Below are 22,175 nucleotides of genomic sequence, written 5' to 3' on the forward strand. Positions count from 1 at the left end.
GCCTGACTGTAGAGGGGGCTGTGTGGTTCCGGCAAGGCACCTTTTCTATTTCAGAAAGAAGCGTACGACGGCGCAGCCTGCGACCCCGGCGGACAGGCGAGTATACTCTACGTAGTGACCGGCCCAGTAAGGACCGAAGAAGAGGCGTGATCACCCTCTTTTAGCCAGTGACTAATACGGACTATTGGTATCCGACTAGGTCCCGAAACTCACTAGGCTCCGACGACGAAACCGAGCGGCGAACGGGAGGGTTTCTTGTGGCGTATGAAAGTGTGTGAATGGGCTTGCAGTTCCAGGCCGGGCGACCGCGTCCTGGTCAGGCCGAGTGTTGACCCTTCTGTGTCTGGTGGAACGAGACCCCTTACTCCTCCACCGTCCCTTTCCCCTTTTGTCCGTCACCTGTCCTTTGGCACTCAGGTTAGGATGGGCGGGGGTGGGTCTTCACCGTTAGATTTAATGACGGAACACTTTAGCGAAGTGTTCGACCTAGATAAATGTAGCAGGGCTGGGATGATACAGAGATGTCAATTTATGTGGCCGGGGCTAGGTATTGCGGGATGGCCCCCAGAAGGGTCATTCGAGTATGCAAAAGTGGCGGCGGTCATGAATATTGTTATAATTGAGGGAAACCCAGGCTGTCCCGAGGACATTCCATACATAGAAGCGTGGTTGGATGTAGTCCGGGATCCGCCGGCTTGGGCCCAACGGAAGGTAGAAAAGGCCGCCCTCATGTTGGTAAAGCAGAGAAAAGGCCGGAAAACTAAACTTAGAACCCTGCCGACCCATGCCTTCGCTCTCCAAAGCTCGGCAACCGCTGCCGTCCCGAAGGCCGCAGGGACCGCCCCCATACGGCCTACCGCCCCTAGCACTGAAGCCACTGAGACCACGCCCCCTGCTACCATAGTCAAGGCAGGAACCACGCCCAGTAATACCAACACACCTTCTAGAAAGAAACCCCCGAAGAAAACCGCAGGGAAAGTTCAGGGTTCGCCCGAGAAGAAGACTCCAAAAGCCCCGATACTTGCTACGGCGGAAGCATACGAAGACGACATTGCGCCGCCGCCATATGCCCCTATATACCCTGACCTTACGGGCCTGGCAGAAGGCCCCGCTGACGCCGAGACTTCCGGGTCAGAGTCAGATGCCGGGGAGACGTCCCACCCAGCCTCACCTGAGTCACCTGGCCCCGCAACCACACGGAAGAGTAAACGGGTTGTGAAGAACATTACTCGGTTCCCCCAATCGAGTCCGCATCAGGCCCTCCCGTCCGGCCGAAGAGGGGGAACCTCCCACTTATTCCCAGTTCGACAGTCTACCACCTATACCCCTAACCCGGCGGAAGGGGGGGGCCAGCCCATTGAATCAACAGTTTATAGCCACGTTCCCTTCTCAAGTGCCGATTTGTATAACTGGAAATTCCATGGGCCGTCCTACGACCAGAAACCCGAGCAGTTGGTAGAGCTGGTGGAAGGCATTATATACAGTTATAATCCGACTTGGGCAGACCTTAGGCAGTTGAGCGCCCACATCCTGACCACTGAAGAACGCCGCCTTTTACAACAGAATATGGAGCAAGCCATCCGGGATGCTAATCCGGCCCATGCCAACTTACAGAACCTAATAGAAACGGAGGCGCCCATCGCTGCCCCTACGTGGGACTACCGAACCGCTGAAGGCCAAACCTTTATCCGCCGATACCAGCAGGCGTACCTGGCCGCCTTAAAGAAGGGAAAGCAGAAGGTTACCAACATGGGGAAAATCCACAGTGTGGTCCAACAAAAGGACGAGAGTCCAGGGGACTTCCTTGAACGACTTATGGAAGCATTCAGGAGGCACAGCCCGATAAATCCCGAAGACCCTAAGAACCTCCCAACCGTGGTTATGAGTTTTGTTAGCCAGTCAGCACCGGATATACGAAGAAAGCTACAGAGAACGGAGGGGTTCGAAGGGATGAGCCTCAGCCAACTGAAAGCTATAGCTGATCGCGTATTCGGATATCGCGACCAGGAGGAGAAGGTGGAGGCCCGGAAGGAATCGACCAGGCGGATGCGGGAGAAGGCAGATGTGTTGGCCACGGTGCTGGAAGAACGAATGAGGTCTAGACCAAAAGGGAGGGGCAGGAGAACAAGAGGAACGCGGTCCCCCATAGGGCGTAACCAGTGTGCAAATTGCCGACAAGAAGGACACTGGTGGGCTGATTGTCCAGAGGAGATACGGGACAGCCCGAGAGAAGAGGAATCATGGGACCGGCAGAGAGAGGAGGAGACAGGCGACCGTACGGGGGCCCCCAGGCGAGGCCGGGGAAGGGGCCGAAGAGAGAGAGGACGGGATGACCGGAGGGAATGGCAGATGGCTGTGGACGCTACCCGAGACAGCACAGCATGAAGAAACCGGGAGGGCAGAGTCCCCACTGACCCTCTGGTGGAAATTCGGGTGGGGACAGAATCTATGAAGGCCTTACTAGACACGGGGGCCCAGCGATCTGTTATCACCACCGCCATAGCCCCAGCCACGAAAGAAACTATACCAATTGTGGGAGCCTCCGGGAAATCCCTTGCGGCCCCCCTCCTCAAAGAGCGCCAAGTCCAGATCGGAGGGACGATGGTGTCCCATCAGTTCATACACATCCCTGGATGCCCAGTCCCCTTAATTGGTCGAGACCTACTCTGTAAGCTCCAGGCCACCTTGAAGTTCAAGACCACGGGTGAGGTGGAAGCTCGCTTTGAAGATCGGCCAGTGACACTCATCTGCCCAGTAAGAGAAGAATGGAGACTACACGCTCCCCCAACTGTAGGGCCTGGCAGCTGCCGTTACGACCAGAATACCTCTTTTGCCCAGCAGAGACGAGCCATAATGGATGAAGTGCCTGATGTATGGGCAGAAGTGAACCCCGGAGGACTGGCCGTTAACGCTATCCCCATCTGGATTGAGCTCAAACCGAACGCTCAAGTTGTCACCCAAGGACAATACCATATCCCCTATGCGGCCCGGCATAGTATGCAAATTCACCTACAGAAACTCCTTCAACAAGGGGTCCTTAAACCGACTAGATCCGCGTGGAACACCCCATTGTTGCCCGTCAAGAAGCCAGGAACATCAGAATACAGACCCGTCCAGGACCTGAGAAAAGTCAACAACCAGGTAGCCGACATAGTTGCCCTCGTACCAAACCCCTACTCCATCCTAGCCCAAGTGCCATCCCAGACCAAGTGGTACAGTGTCATTGATTTGAAGGACGCCTTCTTTTCCATCCCTCTCGCTGCCGACAGTCAAAAGTTGTTTGCCTTTACGTGGGAAGACTTACAGACGGGAACCAAGCAGCAATATACATGGACCCGGCTTCCCCAGGGGTTCAAGAACTCCCCCACCCTCTTTGGTGACCAGCTTGCCCAGGACCTGAAAACGTACCAAGACGAGTACGGGCCGGTCGTCCAATACGTGGATGACCTGTTGGTGGCCCGTGAAACATACACGGACTGTGCAGAAGCTACCCTTTACCTCTTGAAAACCCTGGAAGCCCAGGGGTACCGGGCCAGTCGCAAGAAGGCCCAGATATGCGAGATCGAAGTCGAATACCTGGGTTTCCGCCTCCGAGAAGGAACCCGAAGGCTCGGTATCCCCCGAACCCAAGCTATCCGCAACCAACCCACTCCTGCAAATAAGAAGGAACTACGGGCACTCCTCGGAGCCGCGGGATATTGCCGCATCTGGATCATCAATTTTGCTATCCTGACCCACAGTTTGTATGCCAAACTGAAGGGGCCTGAACTCGAGGGCCAAGATCTCCGGTGGGAGAAAAGCGAACTGAAAGCCCTTCAGGACCTTAAGGATGCCCTTGCGGCCCCACCAGCGCTCGGACTGCCAGATGTGACTAAGCCGTTCCACTTGTTCATCGACGAAAAGAAGGGATTGGCACTTGGAGTCCTCACCCAACTGGTCGGCACCTGGCAACGCCCTGTAGCATACCTCTCCAAGGGCATGGACAACGTGGCACGAGGATGGCCGGGCTGTCTCCGAAGCATCGCGGCGGCCTGTCTGCTGATACACGAGGCCAATAAACTCACGTTTGGCCAGACGCTCTTTGTGACCACACCCCACAGCATCCGCGGCCTACTCGAGAGCCACGGACCCAGATGGATGACCAACTCCCGATTGGTCAAATACCAAGCCCTCCTGTGCGAAAATCCGGAGGTGCGGATCCTGGACACAACCAACCTTAATCCTGCTACCCTCCTTCCGGCCCCTGAATCACCACTCCACGACTGTGAGGAGGTAATGGCCACTGTGCACTCGAGCAGACCTGACCTGAAGGACCAACCCTGGCAAGGGGGCATCACCCTTTTTACCGATGGAAGCAGCCAGGTGATAGGGGGAATTCGAAGAGCTGGCTATGCTGTCGTGTCTGAGGACCATGTGATCGAGGCTATGGCCCTGCCGCCCGGAACGTCAGCCCAGAAAGCGGAGCTGATCGCCCTCACCAAAGCCCTCCTGTGGGCTGAAGGAAAAGTTGTTAACATTTACACCGACTCCAAATACGCTTTCCTCACCCTCCAGGTGCATGGAGCCTTGTACAAGGAGAGGGGATTTCTGACAGCTGAGGGGAAAGGACTTGCCAATGCCGCTGAGATCTGCCAGTTACTCGAGTCAGTATGGAAACCGAAGAAAGTGGCTGTGATGCACTGTAGGGCCCACACCGGGAGAACGGACCCTATCGCCCGGGGAAATCAGCGGGCAGACGACGCTGCAAAAAGGGCAAGTCAGCTCCCCCACTCCTCTCACCCTTCTGACCCCGTACTCGTCGTCCAGCTCCCTACGGAGACCCCTATCTACACCCCCCAAGAAACGGAGTGGGCCCAACAAGAGGGTCTGGAGTCACGCAATGGCTGGTGGATACTACAGGATGGGCGCATATGGATACCCGAAGCCTTGGCCTGGACGGTGGCCAAGGAGGCTCATGACCGCACCCACTTGGGCAGGGACGCCCTGGGGCGCTTACTTGAGAAGACCTACTATATCAACAAACTATCCCTGTGGACCAAAAACGCTTCCAGCCGATGCGCAACTTGTGCCCGGAACAACCCCCGAACGGGGCCCGGTCCTGTGCCAGGACATGTTCTCCGAGGCACCAGCCCTTTCCACGTATGCCAGATTGACTTCACACACATGCCCCCGGCGCGAGGCTACAAAGCTATCCTCGTCGCCGTGTGTACCTACACCGGATGGATTGAAGCCCAGCCTACTAGAACGGAAATGGCTAAAGAAGTCACCTCCCTACTGCTGCATCAAATCCTACCCAGATACGGTCTCCCCAAGCAAATAAACTCTGACAACGGTCCCGCCTTCGCCAGCGAAGTAACACAACAGCTCAGTACCAGACTGGGCCTCGATTGGAAGTTGCATTGTGCCTGGAGACCCCAAAGCAGTGGAGTAGTGGAGAGGGCTAACCGATCCCTGAAGAACCAGCTAGCCAAGCTATGCCAAGAAGCAAAAGCCAAATGGCCCGACCTGCTTCCACTGGCCTTGCTGCATCTCAGGTGTACCCCCAAGGCTACCGGCCTTACTCCTTACGAGATGATGTATGCTAGGCCACCACCACTACCCTCCTTTCCCGACTCTTTGCAGATACAGGGTGAGAGTTCCTTAGTGAAACAGATGAGAGCCTTACACCAGGTAGTGCAAGACATCCAGCAATACACTGAAAGAGTAGCTCCCTTGGTCCTCACCAGTCCTACGCACAGGTTCAGGGTGGGAGACGAGGTCTGGGTAAAAGAGTGGGATGAATCTGACTGCCTAAAGCCCAAATGGAAGGGGCCCTCCCTTGTTCTTCTAACGACCTCAACCGCTGTTAAAATTGCAGGAAGCCCAGTGTGGATACATTGGACCCGACTGAAACCTGCTGCTCCCACTAGCAGCACCCTGAAGCGTTGGACTGCGCACCAACATCCTGACGCTCCATTACGGCTGACTCTGAGAAAGACGTGAACCACCAGATTCATGCCTGCCCAACAACAGGAAATCAGCTTCTGGACCCACTGCGTTTTTGGCTCTCTGTTTATCGCAGCCTTTATCGTGGGCCTCATTATCTTCTTGCTGCAAAAGCTCGGATACCTCCCACCACATATATAATGCTGACCATCTTCCTTCTCCTGTGTGCAGTCCCGAGCTATCCTGCCACTCTGAGCCTGAATTGCACTGAATGTTTGCGCCTCGTGCGCCATCGTATAGAGGGAGGATATCACCTAGTCACCACCCTCATTCACCAGACGCAGCCCCCGGAAGGTGATTGTCGGCTTCTCCCGACTTGTGCCCTCATCACTCCGAATGGCCTCCAACAGTTCCACAGATGCCTCCAAGGAAATCTCACTATCTGCCATAGCCCTACCAAGCCGAGATACTACAATGTCACCCTCAGCATAGGACTCCCTGCGTATGTGGCCGGACCTCCGGGAGTCGAGGGAGATGGCATTCTGTATTACATAAATTCCACTCGCATCCTTGTCGGTGGCATCCAAACTATAGCAACCTTAACCTTCGACGTCTGTGCCGCCATGGACAAACACCCTTGGTCTCGCAAGTGTGGCAGCCAGAGTTGGCGTAAGGCATATGTTAACGACCACAAGTATATCTGCCCCTTCAGTCCAGACATGAGATGCTGCTCCCCGTGGGTGTGGCTCCCATGCGCTGGCGACACTCGAGCCTCGGGCTGGGACCGAGTATGTGCCTATACGGGAGGAGGATATGCCGGATGTACCGGCCTGGGCGAGTTTCGTCGAGGTTCTGGTAACTATGTGTCCATAGACTGGCCCATTCGAGGACACGACATGCCCTGGAGAGGGACGTGGGGCCTCGGTATTGACGGCGGAGGAATGGATCCGTTGACATATATTACCATATATCAGAGTCTCGAGACGAAGCCTCCTACGCACCACCAGACTACTGTCGTCGGCTACCAAGACGTATTCGATGAAATCGCTCGTGCTGAACAGACCGAGACTAAATTCCCCATTTCCCCAGAAGCCCGGAATATGTTCCTCAACTTGGCTGAAAACATTGCCCTCTCCCTCGGAATTGCCAACTGTTTCGTCTGTGGAGGCACCGACATGGGTGAACAATGGCCCTGGGAAGCGAGAGAGATCCGACAACACACATGGGATGCACTCAACACCACTAACATTACCTTTCCCCAACGGCCGAAGCCGTACGAATGGGCCCTAAGAACAAATATTATAGGCACCCTCTGCGCTAGTCGAGCGCCATCGAAGCGGTACTCTGTACCAGTGGGAGATTCTGCTTGCACGGGGGTCCTACAGTATAATGGAAGCCGGACAACCTGGTGGCAAACGGATAACCTGCCCGCCCCGGAGCCTATCTGGACAGAACCCACCTTGAACACGACATGGACATACGGAGGAAACGCTTCCCTCAAGTGGGTAGCCCCGGAGGGCTACTACTATATCTGCGGGCGCAGGGCCTACGAACAGCTCCCGGCCCGCTGGTACGGTACCTGTCTCTTGGGCACTGTTCGACCTAGCTTTTTCCTTTTGCCCCTGCGAGTTGGCGAAACTTTGGGTATCCCCCTATACGTGGAAAAGGGGCCAGATAACCCGGCCAGACGTAAACGGTCCTTCCTAGATACCAAGCCCAAAGTTCAAATTGGAGACTGGAAAGACAACGAGTGGCCGCCTGAACGCATCATTCATTACTATGGACCGGCCACATGGGCTGAAGATGGTACATACGGGTACCGTACCCCTATCTATATGCTGAATCGCATTATTCGCCTACAGGCCGTACTCGAAATCCTTACTAACGATTCGGCCCTTGCCCTCAATATCCTAGCTCGACAGAACACTAAGCTCATTACCGCCGTTTACCAAAATCGCTTGGCTCTCGACTACCTCTTAGCCCAGGAGGGGGGGGTGTGTGGCAAGTTTAACCTCAGTAATTGCTGCTTACAAATTGATGACCAGAGCCATGTCATCAGAGAAATAACTGACCGGATGGTCAAACTAGCCCACGTCCCCGTCCAGACCTGGAACAGTGCGTGGGATTGGACTTCCTCCCTAACCAGCTGGTTGCCAACCTCCGGGAGCCTGCAAGGCCTCCTTGTCATGGGTGGCCTGTTTTTGTTGTCCTGTTTACTAATTCCTTTATCTCTTCCCTTTGTTTTCAGGTGTCTCCGCTCCACCATGGAGAGCATTGCTGACCGCCGGGCTGCTGCCCAGCTCATGGCTCTCCAGATGTACTCCCCCATTCCCCAGTCTGATGAAGCTGACGATGAAGCACCTTGTGGCTGACGTGCACCACCTCCTAAGTCAATTAAGGGGCCATTACCCTTGTGTCAGCATAAGACCGGATACAAAGGGGGGGGGATTCCACTAGGGGCCCTCCGTCTCAACCCCGGCGAAGCAACCAACGGCTGCGCAAGGGCTTAGGGCTCACTTGTTGCCTCCCTCGCTGACTATCCTTGTCCTTTCTTTCCTTTTCAGGGTTCATGGAGGTGATACTCTCCACCAGAATGGATGTTCAAGTATCAAAAGGGGGGAATGAAGGAGTGGAACGCCTAATGCTACCCGAATACTGCTGAAATACTGCTGAACTACAGGACAACCTCATGTTTTGTGCCTACTGATGGACTTATACTTATGCACTCTACCTCTTGCTTTTGGCTGGTTAGCCACACCTTATTACTACTGCACTGGACATTTGTGCCTTATCCAGTTTTACTGTTTACTACTAATGTAAGGACAGAATGCAGGACTATTAGACATATAGCTTGTAACAGTAGTTTGCAAGGCCTATACAAGACCAGCTTGCATGTAGCAACGCGACCTTGGAGGGTGCTGACACCCCCTGCATTCCTGAGCCGAACCTTATCTCCTGTGCTAGAAAGGAGTATTGTGTGTGAAGAATAAGCTGCTAAGTTTCGTTTTTCTTGCCAGTATCATTTCAGTGTTATGACGTGAGTATGTACTGGGACTACAATTTTGTACTGTAAGAACTACAAATGTTTACTGCGCATGCCAGTAGTGATGTGTAAGGGGCCAAATGCGCAGGCCCAGTGGGGAAGTATAAATGTAAGTGTCAGATGATTTATGACACACAGTGTCCCGAGACTACTCGGTGCTGTTCACTTGCTAGCAATAAAGTTGCCTTGTTTGGAACCAAAGTTTGCCTTTGTTGGAATTTATTGTATTTTACATGCATTGCCTGTCACCTATTATTTCTCTGTGATTACTCTGTGACCTCTGATGTGAATTACTTAGAGAGGTCACACAGCTATGCAACTTCCTGTGGGGGTTAGATGCAGCACATGCAGCACATGGAGCACATGGAGCTCATGATCTCTCCTAACCTGAGAGGATCTATGGTGGTGTGAGCATCCATTACCATCTAAGCACATGGAAGGAGCTGATAATACAAATGTATAGTAATATGTATATATAAGCCTGTCTGATTATAATCTAACTGCAAACTGTGAGTAAACAGATGTTTTGTTACTTCAACTTTAAAGTGACTCAGCAGTGAATTATTCAGGGGTGTATGAGAGAGAGATGAAGAAAGAAATTAACATTTCTAAAGCTGAAGCTGTGTGTACTAAAATCTGCTAATTATTTACTACAAATAATCCAACAAAAGGGTTATGGGCCCAGGGCCAGGAATTGAAAAAGAAGAGAAATATTACCAGGCAGAAAAAAAGGCCACATTTTTTCTCTTAAGTTTTAAAGGAAAGATTCAGTCTGTCTCTCTCTCCCCCCACACAGCAGACAGAAGGCTAAGAAAATGGCTGAGGGAAGAAATTCACCATTGTTCTATTCTCTCAAGGTGCCTAAATTAACTGAGTTTAATTATCAGCAGTGGGAACTAAGATTCATATGTCTCCTTCGAGCAAAAAGATTAAATATATGCTTAGACCAAGACAGAACAGCTGAAAATATGGCTGAATGGGACAATGCAAACTATTATGTGAAGTGCATGCTTTTGGAAGCTCTCTCAGAGAAACAAGCCATATTAGTGGAGGGAAAAGATACACCAAAGGACATTTTATATAAACTGAGAACTATGTATGCAACTACATATGCAAAGCAGCAACCAATTTGGTTAGCAGAGTTGAATGAAACCAAATTAAGGGATAAAAGTAAATGTAATGATCACATTATGCATCTTATGTCTTCATTTCAAAAGCTAGAACTTTCAGGAATTCCCATGTGTGATGCATTGAAAAGAGCATTTCTTTTTACCTCACTATCAAAGAAGTTTGATGTTTTTAGGTCTGTAAATGAGGCAATTGAAGGGCAATCTTTTGAACAGGCAACATCAAAACTAAGGCAGGAATGCATAATAAATGATTCTGAGGAGATGTGTTCTCAAAGCAAGTCAGAGAGAAATGAAACAAATTTCTTGGCAAAGAACAGAGGAAGGCGGAGCTATGGGAAAACTCCACCCAAGGGCAAGCTGATTTGCTACTCATGTGGAAAGGAGGGACATGTATCTAAATGGTGTAAGGAAACACAAAACACTCCCTCTAGCTCACCTAAGCCAATGGAACTAAAGAATTTTCAAACCAGGAAATGTATGAAGGACAAAGATAAACACAAGGGCTTTCTAATGGCAGAAAAATCTTTGACTATGGTAAATAATAATTCAAATGAAAGTACTTGGATTTTGGATTCGGGGAGCACATGCCATTTAACCAATTGTAAGGATTTCTTTCAGGAAATGTGTCCAGAAGAAGGAATTCTTAAAACTGCAAACGCAGGGACTGCTAAGATCCAAGCAAAAGGTATTGGATTCTTAAAATGCAAAGTGTCTAATGAAGTTAAAGAAATTCCTGTAAGTGATGTCTTGTATATTCCCCAAGCAGTTTGCAATATGCTTAGTGTATCTACATTAGATAAGAAGGGATTTGCGATTCATTTTGAAAACAGTAAGTGCACAATCTCTAAAAATGATGAAGTGTATGCTGAAGCTTTTATGCATAATGATGTTTATAAGCTGAGCATTTCAGGTGAAGCCTCACATATGGTGCAAGTAAGGAAGAATGATGGTAAATGTAGTCTGGAAATCTGGCACCGCCGCCTGGGACATCGTGATTCTAAGGTGATCCAGGATCTTTACAGTAAGCAACTGGCCACCGGCATTCAGATAAGTGCAGATGCTGGTAAAATGGAGAAATGCATAGACTGTGTTACTCAAAAAGGTGTGAGACCCTCATTTCCTGCATACACAGGAAATAGGAGTAATAAAGTACTGGACTTAATACACAGTGACTTATGTGGACCGTTTAATATCCCATCATTGGGAAATAACAGATTTGTGCTAATATTCTTGGATGATTTCTCTAGATATTGTGTGGCCTATTTGCTGAAAGAGAAAAGTCAAGTCACAGACATGCTGAAGAAATACGTAGCCATGGTGAGCAATAAATTTGAAAGAAAACCAAAGGTTCTTCAGACCGACAATGGTGGTGAGTTCACTTCACAAAGCATGCGCACATTTCTAGAACAAGAAGGCATTCAGCATATCACAACAGTAGCTTATACACCAGAGCAAAATTCTGTTGCAGAGAGAAAATTTAGGTCACTTGTGGAAATGACCAGATGTATGCTGTCAGATAGCAATCTCCCTAAAAGACTATGGGGGGAAGCAATTCTCACAGCAGTGTACCTACAAAACAGAATGCCAACTAAAGGCGCTGAGCGCACACCACATGAGACATGGCATGGTAGGAAGCCAAACCTGTCACACATAAGAACATTTGGAAGTACAGCATATGCTCATATACCAAAGCAAAGAAGGCGTAAGCTGGATTCCACAACAGAAAGGGGCATTTTAGTTGGCTATGCTCCAGGACACAAAGGATATAGAATTTTGAATCTGAAAACTGGCATTGTTGGCATAAGACATGTTACATATTTTGATGAAAACAAAAGGGTTGATAAAGGCTGGATTATCCCAGATGAGCCTTATCATCCAGAATATGAAACTAGAACCATAATAGACATGCCAGTGTATATAAATGCCATACCAAGGCAGATGTCTGAAAGCAACTCATCTGTATCTAACGAGGAACAGACAGAGGAAGCAGACACAGAAAGGATCATTGAAGAAGACAGTACAGTTGGAGAAGGGGAATCAATTGGAGAAGAACTCTCAGATTTAGAGGATGCGGAAAGGTCAGACCAACCTGTTGTCAGACGCTCATCCAGGGAAAACAAAGGTGTTCCACCCCCAAGACTGTCTTACCTAACAAAGTCAGCAGAAGCTCAAGAGCCCTTAACATGGGATGAGATTGAGAAAATGCCAGCAGAAGAAGCTGCTGAATGGCATAAAGCTGCACAAGAAGAAATTGATGCATTGGATAAAAATAATACTTGGATTCTTACAAAATTACCTCCTGGCAAGAAAGCTATAGGATGCAAATGGGTATTCAAGTTAAAAAGGAATGCACAAGGAAAAGTGGAAAGGTATAAAGCAAGATTAGTCGCAAAGGGATATCTTCAAAAATATGGAGAAGATTTTGATGAAGTGTTTGCACCTGTAGTGAAACACACGACAATCAGAACACTTCTGAGCATTGCAGTCTCAAAAGGCATGCAAGTCAACCACATTGATGTGAAAACAGCATTTCTTCACGGAGATATAACTGAAGACTTGTACATGGAACAGCCAACAGGTTTCATAAATACAAAACAAAGACAGCTAGTGTGTAAATTAAACAAAGGTCTTTATGGATTAAAGCAAAGTGCAAAATGTTGGAATGATAAATTGCATGAAATATTGACAAATTTAGGATTTAAGCAAGGTGAAGCAGATAAATGCTTGTACACTAGGTGCACAAATGGACAATATGCATACATTTTAGCTTTTGTTGATGATCTGCTCATTGCAAGCAAAAGTGAGCAAGAGTACAAGGACATTGTAAAGTGTTTAAACCTCAATGTTGAGATAAAAGAACTTGGTAATGTGTCATACTATCTTGGTATAGAAATTGAGAAACAAAATGATGGTTCTTATCTTCTAAGCCAAAAGCAGAAAATAAATGAGCTTATTGAAAGTTTAGGTATGCAAGATGCCCAAGTTGTAAGCACTCCCATGATCACTGATTTTCTGAAGGATGAAACAGTAAGAGAACCTTTACCAGATAACATCCAATATAGATCAGCCATAGGTAAGCTTTTATATCTAGCTACCACATACAGGGCTGATATAGCAAATGCAGTAGGAATTTTGAGCAGAAGGGTCAGCTCACCTACCAAATCAGATTGGACTGCAGTTAAAAGGATGGTAAGGTATTTAAAGGGTACCATTGATTGTAAATTAAAGATTTCAGCCAATAGTAATCCAAAACTAATATGTTACTGTGATTCAGATTGGGCAGGGGATCATTCTGATTATAAATCCACAAGTGGATATGTGTTTATGTATGGAAATGTACAAATTTCATGGGCCAGTCATAAACAAAGTATTGTGAGTCTGTCTTCTACAGAAGCTGAATATGTGGCTGTATCGGAAGCGTGCAGAGAACTGATGTGGATTGAAAAACTTATGCTGGATTTTGGTATAGCTGAACAGAGACCAATCCAGATAATGGAAGATAATCAGAGCTGCATCCGACTGTCACAGAATGACAAGGTTCAGTCACGCACCAAGCACATCGCAACGAAATACCACAACGTGCGAGAGTTGGCAAAAGAAGGGGTCATCAGTCTACACTATTGTCACACCAGTGAGATGACAGCTGACATCATGACCAAACCGTTACCCAGAGAACATTTTGTGAATCTGCGTATAAAGCTTGGACTTTGTATGAATAAATAATTGCATGACAGTTATGCATGAGAAGGGGTTTGTTGGAATTTATTGTATTTTACATGCATTGCCTGTCACCTATTATTTCTCTGTGATTACTCTGTGACCTCTGATGTGAATTACTTAGAGAGGTCACACAGCTATGCAACTTCCTGTGGGGGTTAGATGCAGCACATGCAGCACATGGAGCACATGGAGCTCATGATCTCTCCTAACCTGAGAGGATCTATGGTGGTGTGAGCATCCATTACCATCTAAGCACATGGAAGGAGCTGATAATACAAATGTATAGTAATATGTATATATAAGCCTGTCTGATTATAATCTAACTGCAAACTGTGAGTAAACAGATGTTTTGTTACTTCAACTTTAAAGTGACTCAGCAGTGAATTATTCAGGGGTGTATGAGAGAGAGATGAAGAAAGAAATTAACATTTCTAAAGCTGAAGCTGTGTGTACTAAAATCTGCTAATTATTTACTACAAATAATCCAACACTTTCGTCTCCTGATTTCCCACCTGTTTCAGTTGGGGGGGTTCAAATGGAGAACAGCTGCTGATGGTGGTGATTGGGGGGATGTAGAAAGGGAGAGCTGCTGTTGGTTTCTGGGGAGGGGGTGTGAGAGGAAGAAATGCTAGACCTTGAAAGGGTGAGAGGAAGAAAGGTGCTGCTGGATGGGGGTGGGGCAGGTGAGAGGAAGAAGTGATGCTGGATCTGGAGGAGTGAGAGGAAGAGAGGTGCTGCTGGATGGGGGGGGGGGGGGTGAGAGGTGATGCTGGACCTTGGTCTGTGTGTGGGTGGGGGTTTGAGAGAGAGAGGTGCTGCTGGACCTGGGGGGATGCTTCTACAACTTGGGGGATTGAGAAGGGAAGGTGCTGCTGGACTGGGGCAGGGGAGGGAGTAAGAGAGAGGGATAGAGACTTAATTGGGGGAGGGAGAGATGCATATTTCAGGGGGAGAGAAAGGAAGAGAGAGGAAGAGATACTAGCCACAGGGTTGTAGATGGGAAAAGAAGAGAGGTGAGAGAGAAAGCGGCATAGAGAAGAGAGGTTGGGCATGTAGGGAGCATAGGGACAGAGACATAGAGGGGAGATACTGTACAGAGAGGGATAGGGACACAGAGGGGCAATACTGATCAAAGGAGAAGGGATAGGGACCCAGAGAGCAGATGCTGAATATAGGGGGAGCCACGGGCTAGGACACAGAGGTTAGATGCTGGACAGGAGAGACAGGGACACAGAGGGAAGATGGATGGTCGATATATAGAGAGAAGATATGTCAAATGGACAGGAGATCCTAGAAAGGCAGGAAAAATAGAGAAAAGCAGAAGAAACATGGACCAAATCGAAAGGAAAATAAAATACTCAGACTACAAAGGTAGAAAAAATGTATCAATTGGACCATGTCAGCTTTGGGAAATAAACATCTTTGATATCTTGCATTTCCATTTCTGTTTTGCTGAATGTGCACAGGCTCTGACTCCTTGAGGTTTCTTATTTAGTTTTTTGCCTTCATATCTGTGGTCTCTTGCTTCATATATGTTGAGGGTTTGTCTGTGTCTTGATTGTGTGACCAGGGTGTGGTCTTCTGCTTGCATGTAGTTCTTGTGTAGAGATCTTGTATATCCCATTTGTTCTATTTTCTCACTAGGTGGTGTTTTAGGACCTAGTGTAACATTTACAGTGCTATTTTTTCCACACATAAGGTTTTGCTCTTTGAGTCTTGGGAGTTAGTGCTGTTATGGTATGGTAAAGTTCCAAATCATTTTTTTGCACAAGTTTGTGCATAGTGTTTTGCAGTGGAGGGTTGTGTGTTGGCCTTACTGAGGTGGAATCAAAACTTTAATATAGCTTAGTTAATATGTGTTGAGGTTAGGGTTACCATATTTGCTGTGACAAAAAAAGAGGACACAAAATATAATTCAGCCATCCCCCCATTACACCCTGCCTCCTGTCACACCCCTGCCCCACTCCCTGCCACATCCCCGCACCGCAGTATCACCTTGACCCCCCCAAGAAAGCCAGATTTCCTCCCTCTCCCCCATGAATGTCCCCTCCCCAGTCTTTTTTCCAGCCTCCCTCCACCTACTTTTATTTTTACAGCTCCTTCCCTCCTCCACCCACGACTCCATTCACATCCCCTCTCCTTCCCTCCTGTACCTTATCGTCATGCCTTGGCGGTCTAGTGGCCTCTTCAGGGCGGGAAAGAACCTTCTCTTTCCTGTCCAGTGCTGCCGCAAGCCTCTCACTCCTGGCACAGCTTCAAAATGTCTGCCGAGCATTCAAGCAGTAACCTCGCAAGGCTTCAGTGGAAGTCTTGTGATGCTGCCGCTTGAACTCTCAGCAGTCAATTTGAAGCAGCACTGGGAGTGAGAGGTCTGCAGCAGCGTTGGACAAGAAAAAGAGGGAAAGAGAAAGAGATTTCAATCTGCTTTTATTCAATTGCTGCCTCTGGCCACTCTGCGACTTTCTTTCTGCTGCACTGAAGCACTGCAAAATGAGGGCTTAGGAAATACTGTGTTGTTGGCAGATACAGAAAAGGGAATACTCACAGCTATCAAAAATGGCTGTTACAGAACTTTTTCCTTTTGCTTCAATATACTTATGAGAAAGCAACTTCTCTTATCTAACAGTTCTCAAATGTAAAATGACAAACCACTTCTGTCCAGAAAGTGATCTGATTGTGGAAATCAGTACAAAGGGCCGCCGAGAGACTAGGCCGGGCCCGGGGCAAGGCTGCCCCGCTTCTGCCGCCCCCCGTCGCTCCCCCTGCCGCCCCCTGTCACTCCCCCCACCGCTGCTTCTCCCTGTTACTCCCCCTGCCGCTGCAGTCCCCGGTCTCACCTGCCTGCCTCCATGGCTCCGGGCCCCCGGCATTCAAAGCGGCAGTCGCAGATCGCCTCTCTTCTGGCCTTCCTGCCCTCGTCTGATGTAACTTCCGGTTTCCGCGAGGGCGGGACACAGGGAGGGAAGGCCTGAAGGGAGGCGATCTGTGGCTGCCACTTCGAATGCAGGAGGCCTGGAGCCGAGAAGGCAGGCAGGTGAGACCGGGGACTGCAGCGCCGGCGGCCTGACCCCAGCACCGGGCCCGGGGAATTTTGTCACCCCTGCCTCCCCCTCTTGGCAGCCCTGTCAGTATACTGGAACCAAGATTCAGAATGCTTATTTCATCCAAAAAGCCCAGATCTCCTATTAAAACAGTGTGCCTATATTTTATCATGTTTTAAGATGGTTCACACTTTCATTTTAATTGGCTGTGGTTGCATTACTTGTGTATTCTGAAGACAGTTTCTTCTTCTGTGTCATTGCTATGAGCTATTTATTTTTAAATTTAATTTGGTATGTGCATAGTAAGCTGCTTTGGTTCATTGGGGCCTAAATGTCATTGTTCATTTTTACTCAGTTTGTAAGAAAAACACACCAACTGTCAAGGGGCCAAACAATTTATATGACTGAAATATAATAGATCATGCAGACCTTGTCTTGGTCTGAATGCCAGTTGCAGTGACCTAATCTAATCTAATCTAATCTAATCTAATAAAAGTCTTTCTGAGTCACAAAATCCCTATTAACAGGTCCTAGATGCCTAGTTAGTTAACTGTTTAACAATAGAATGTCAATTTCAAAATCTCTGCTGCTCAGAGTATGGGGTACTTGGATTGAAGGCGTTGGGAAACACTGACCTAAGGGGTCCTTTTACTAAGCTGCATTAGGTGCTAACATGTACCTAATGCAGCAAACGTGGAGTACCTGTAGTAACTCTGAAATCTGCGTATGCTAACAGTGTGCTAAAATTTTTCTATTTTTTTTTTGAGGGGGCGTGTCAGCAGCAGAGAGTGGGCATCCCAGTGCTAACCATTTAGGAGTAAATTCTATAAATGGCGCCTAAAAAATCAGCACCAAAAACCCCCACTTAAGCAGTATTCTATATGCCATGCTTAAACTTCAGCGCAATTTTTAGAATACACACTTAAGCGGAAAGTCACGCATAAATTTAGGTGCAGCCAGGTGCACCAATGAAAATGTGGTGCAAATGCCTGTACCTAAATGTATGCACACAACACCATTATTCTGTAATTATGATCGTAACTCAAAGCCATGCTCCCATTCCGTCCCAAAACACGTACCATTTCCATTCTCCCATTTTTGGAACATGCGTAAATTTTAGGCATGAATCCCATGCCTAACTTTTCATTCATTCAAGCATTTATATACCACTTAGATCTAAGCAGTTTACAGTTTCATTTTACAGCTACTGGGTCTGTCTCTAGTGGGCTCACAGTCTAAGTAGTACTTCTGGTTGTACTGGGGCAATGGAGGGTTACGTGACTCGCCCAGGGTCAATAGGAGCTGTAGAGGGAGTTGAACCTGGTTTAATAAGACTAATTACGCTCAGTACTAATGATTGCACCAGCGTACGAAATACTTCCCTTGGGAAAAAAGGCTTCACTCTTTTTTAGCTTCCACATTGCAAAAACATTTACTTTGTCACATTCTTCGCATGGCTGTCAAGGGTGAGATTTCGATCAATAGTAACACCCAGGAGTTTCAAGTTATTCGCAACAGGGAGAGTGTGGGATGATGTGTTTATATTAGCGTAATTAGTCTTATTAAACTGCGATGATAAGATAAGACATTGGGTTTCTTCTGCGTTGAGTTTAAGTAGGAAGGCATCCGCCCATGAGTTCATAATTTGGAAACTGGTATGAATTTTATCTGTAATTTCTGATACGTTGCTCTTAAATGGAATGTATATTGTGACATCATCCACGTAAATATAGGGATTTAGGCCTTGATTGGATAATAATCTGGCTGGTGGTAATCAGTGGTGTTCCTAGGAGGGCTGACACCCGGGGCGGATCGCCGATGCGCCCCGCCCCCCGGGTGCAGCGCCCCCCCCCCGGAACAGCACAAACGCTCCCCTGGTGAAAGAACCCCCAATCCCCCGGCGAAATAACCCCCCCCCCCCGGGTGCACGCCACTGGGGGGGGGTGCCGCGCGCCTGCCGGCTCTTCATTTTCATGCTCCCTCTGCCCCGGAACAGGAAGTAACCTGTTCCGGGGCAAAGGGAGCATGAAAACGAAGAGCCGACAGGCGCGTGGCACCCCCCCCCCCAGTGGCGTGCACCCGGGGCGGACCGCACCCACCGCCCCCCCTTGGTATGCCACTGGTGGTAATGTCATTAAATTAAAAAGAACTGGTGAAAGCGGCGAGCCTTGAGGTACTTTACATCCAGGTCTCCATGGTGAGGATACAGTCGACTTGGATATCACTTGATAAGATCTTACAGTTAGGAATTTGTAGAACCAGTTCAATACGTTTCCACCTAGTCCAAAGTATTCGAGGATGTTTAATAGAACACTATGGTTAACCATGATGATAAGAGAAACCAGATTTTTAAAAAAGATGCAGCTTTGTTTGTGTTGGTGTTGGGCTGCATGAAGATGCTGGGCAGTATCAGCAAAATTATGCCCAGTTATCACTGTTCCCTCTAAACTGAGCATGAGTCCTCCACATACAGTTCTGCCAGTGGGAGGTGCTGTTTCTCTATCACATTTTGAATAGTGAGGGATAGACAAGTTCTGCAGCACTCCAAGGAACCTACCTGCCCCTAGCGATTGAAAACACAATATTGAAACACCACCCCCTACTAGTAGCAATGCAGTTGGGTAGTTGTCTTCCAGCTACAGCTAACGTCAGGACTTGGGCCATCCACAGGTTCATTTTGGGAAGTACATCTCAGTCTCAGGGAATGAACTCTATTCCATTCAAAGAAAATGAGGATAAAATCCCCTTCCTACAATATAGCATAGCACCAGCCTACCTCATGCCATGGTCCTCGGTGGATATAACAGATTTCAAATCACCAATGAAGCTTTTGTGTGAAGATAGCTGTAAAAGAAGGAAAGTTGATTTTCTCATAAATAAGCTCTTTTGTTTATCACACATCATTGTGAATTTAATGGTAGTAGTTAGATTCATCTGCTCTGATCTCAAACTTAAAAATAAATGAGGTATGTGCCAACTGAATCTTTGACCTTTTAATTTTCACAATCAGGGCAATAGCCCTAAAAACCATACAGTCTAAGTATAAGCAAATGGACTTTGTTAAACTTAGCTGATTCCCTCTACTGTTACTGTATATGAATTAAAGGCAAATTGCCATGTGAATGGCACAAGGCTTGTCCTGTCAGTAAGGGCTTATTCATTTAGCAATATTGCAATGTTACATATTATAATGTTCTAGCCACCTACCAGGCATCAGGAGACAGGGAATCGAAAGCACAGAAAATGAAGCTGAACAAAAAGAGCACAATGGGTCTCTATGAGTGAGTTGACAGCCAAACTGTATTGAATTACCTGACACAGTGTTTAATAGAACCCTGATGCAGACATTCTGCTGAAACACGACCCATGTCGAGACCTTCAATAAAGTCTGGTTGTCAACCTACTCTTGGAGGCCCGTTGTGCTCTTTTTGCTCGCCTACTAGGTATGACAGAAGTGTATTCTACTTTGTGGCATTTCTAGAATCTCAAGTAAAGTATACCATGCTAGAAGCCAACTTCTCAGAATGATTGGGGGGGGGGGGGGGTGCTAAATACAACACAGATTAAATCTCCCTGGGTAAAGAACAAGAGTTTGCTTAAAATTGTAGATGTTCAAGCATCCACTGCACCCACAGAGCTGGCACTTATGAAGTACACTGCTACATAGTATGGGGCTCATTTCCAAATAAAAAACAAATGTCCAAAAATGTCAAAAGGTGGCAGCAGGATGTTCTTCTTTGAAAAACGTCCAAGTTGCAATTTTTGACACCCCAGTTTTTAACGTATTGCTCCACAATTTGTCTAAATTTCAAGGAGGCATGTTGGTAGCATGTTTTTGGCTGGACATAAGCGACACCAGAAAACAAATGTTTTTTGGCAATAATGGAACAAAATGAAAACATCTAAGGCCAAAATTGAGATGTTTTTTGCTAGTCCTGTTTCAATGACCAAGTGACCAAAAGGTGCCCTAAATGATGGGATTAAAACATAATCCCCTTACTCCCCCCGTGGTCACTGACTCCCTCCCAGTCCCCTAAGGTGTGACAGTATATACCAGGCTCCATGACAGCCTCAGGTATGAAGACCATTCCTATTACAGCTGGCTTGTTTTTGTGTGTTTTTCCCTTGGAAGTTTTTTTCACCAAAAATGGTCCTAAAATATAGATGCACTAAGCACAAAAACATCAAGCAAATGGCCATTTTTGAAACAAAAAGTTGGACGTTTTTCTGGTTTGAAAATGTCCACGTTCGCTACTGGATTTTTAGACATTTTCACGAAACATCCAAAATCAGATTTAGATGTCATATCGAAAATGCCCCTCTTGGAGACTTATTTTCAAAGCACTTGGGTTCCATGGGTTCCTATCTAACTTTGTAAGTCTCAGTGCTTTGAAAATACGCATCTTTCTCTTCTAGCAGACTAGATGAGGGGCAGTTCAATACAGCATGAGATACCATTAAATAAAATCTTTGCTAAATGTTTTTTTTCCAGATAGTTTTCTTATAAAATTTTGCTTTGAAGTAAGTGAAAAAGAAAACGAAGATAGCTGCCTTTGTGCCAGGAATGCTCTTTCCACATGAAACAGGATGCTGGTGCATTGCTTTCTGTTCAATGACATGAACCAGTTTCCCCAGAATCCTCTCTCTCAGGATATCAGATGTTTCCTGCCATAAAAGAAGATGAGTGCAGTTGAAAAAGAGTTCACAGTTGTTCAGTTTCCTGAAACTAATAATGTCATTAAAACAAGCCACAGCTAACTCTTCTCTCTGTATAATATTTTACAGGTGTGCAGCATTTTCTTCTAATCAGTTTTCAATGTGCTGTACTATTAAAATCCATCAGAAAAACACATGTAGCCATGCTGCACCAGCAAGTTTAGCTCCCAGTTTTGCTGCATGGTTTGCAAGGAAGTGAGGATAGGAATAATAATGGATTGTATTCACTTACAGGGTGATAAAATGTGGCATTGAGAGATGCTATGAATTGCTGGAGGGAAGCTGACATAAGAGTGTCTTTGGGTTGTCATATTGAATTGGATACTATCACTGTTGCAGATCATTCATGCTTCCTTTCCTGGGGAGCGCTGTATAAACCTCTGTTGGTCTTTGATGCCCACAGACCAGGGGTTCTCAATCAAGTCTTCAGTAGACACCTGTCTAGTCAGGTTTTCAGGATATCCACAATTAATATGCATGAGGTAAATTTGCATGCACTACCTCCATTCTATGCTAATCTATCTCATGCATATTCATTGTGGACATCCTGAAAGCTGACTGGTTAGATGTGCCCCAAGGACTGGGTTGAGGACCCCTGCC

At 47.4% G+C, this 22,175-nt stretch overlaps 1 protein-coding gene across 3 annotated transcripts in view; it reads right to left on the reverse strand.

Annotated features, from left to right (window-relative positions):
- The window catches only part of LOC115458991 (tetratricopeptide repeat protein 24-like), a 100,609-nt gene that overhangs the window by 33,299 nt on the left and 45,135 nt on the right, over positions 1-22,175 (reverse strand). For 2 of the 3 annotated variants that reach the window (XM_030188855.1, XM_030188860.1), the window contains exons 6-7: positions 21,411-21,524; positions 19,636-19,703 (exon numbers count right to left, since the gene is read on the reverse strand). In XM_030188855.1, coding sequence (XP_030044715.1) covers positions 19,636-19,703; positions 21,411-21,524 — 182 coding nt within the window. Of the gene's footprint in view, positions 1-19,635; positions 19,704-21,189; positions 21,525-22,175 lie in introns of those variants that run through there. The other variant, XM_030188866.1, reaches the window with a different exon arrangement.

This window comes from Microcaecilia unicolor, chromosome 1 (genome assembly GCF_901765095.1).
Source record: "Microcaecilia unicolor chromosome 1, aMicUni1.1, whole genome shotgun sequence".
Taxonomy (NCBI): domain Eukaryota; kingdom Metazoa; phylum Chordata; class Amphibia; order Gymnophiona; family Siphonopidae; genus Microcaecilia; species Microcaecilia unicolor.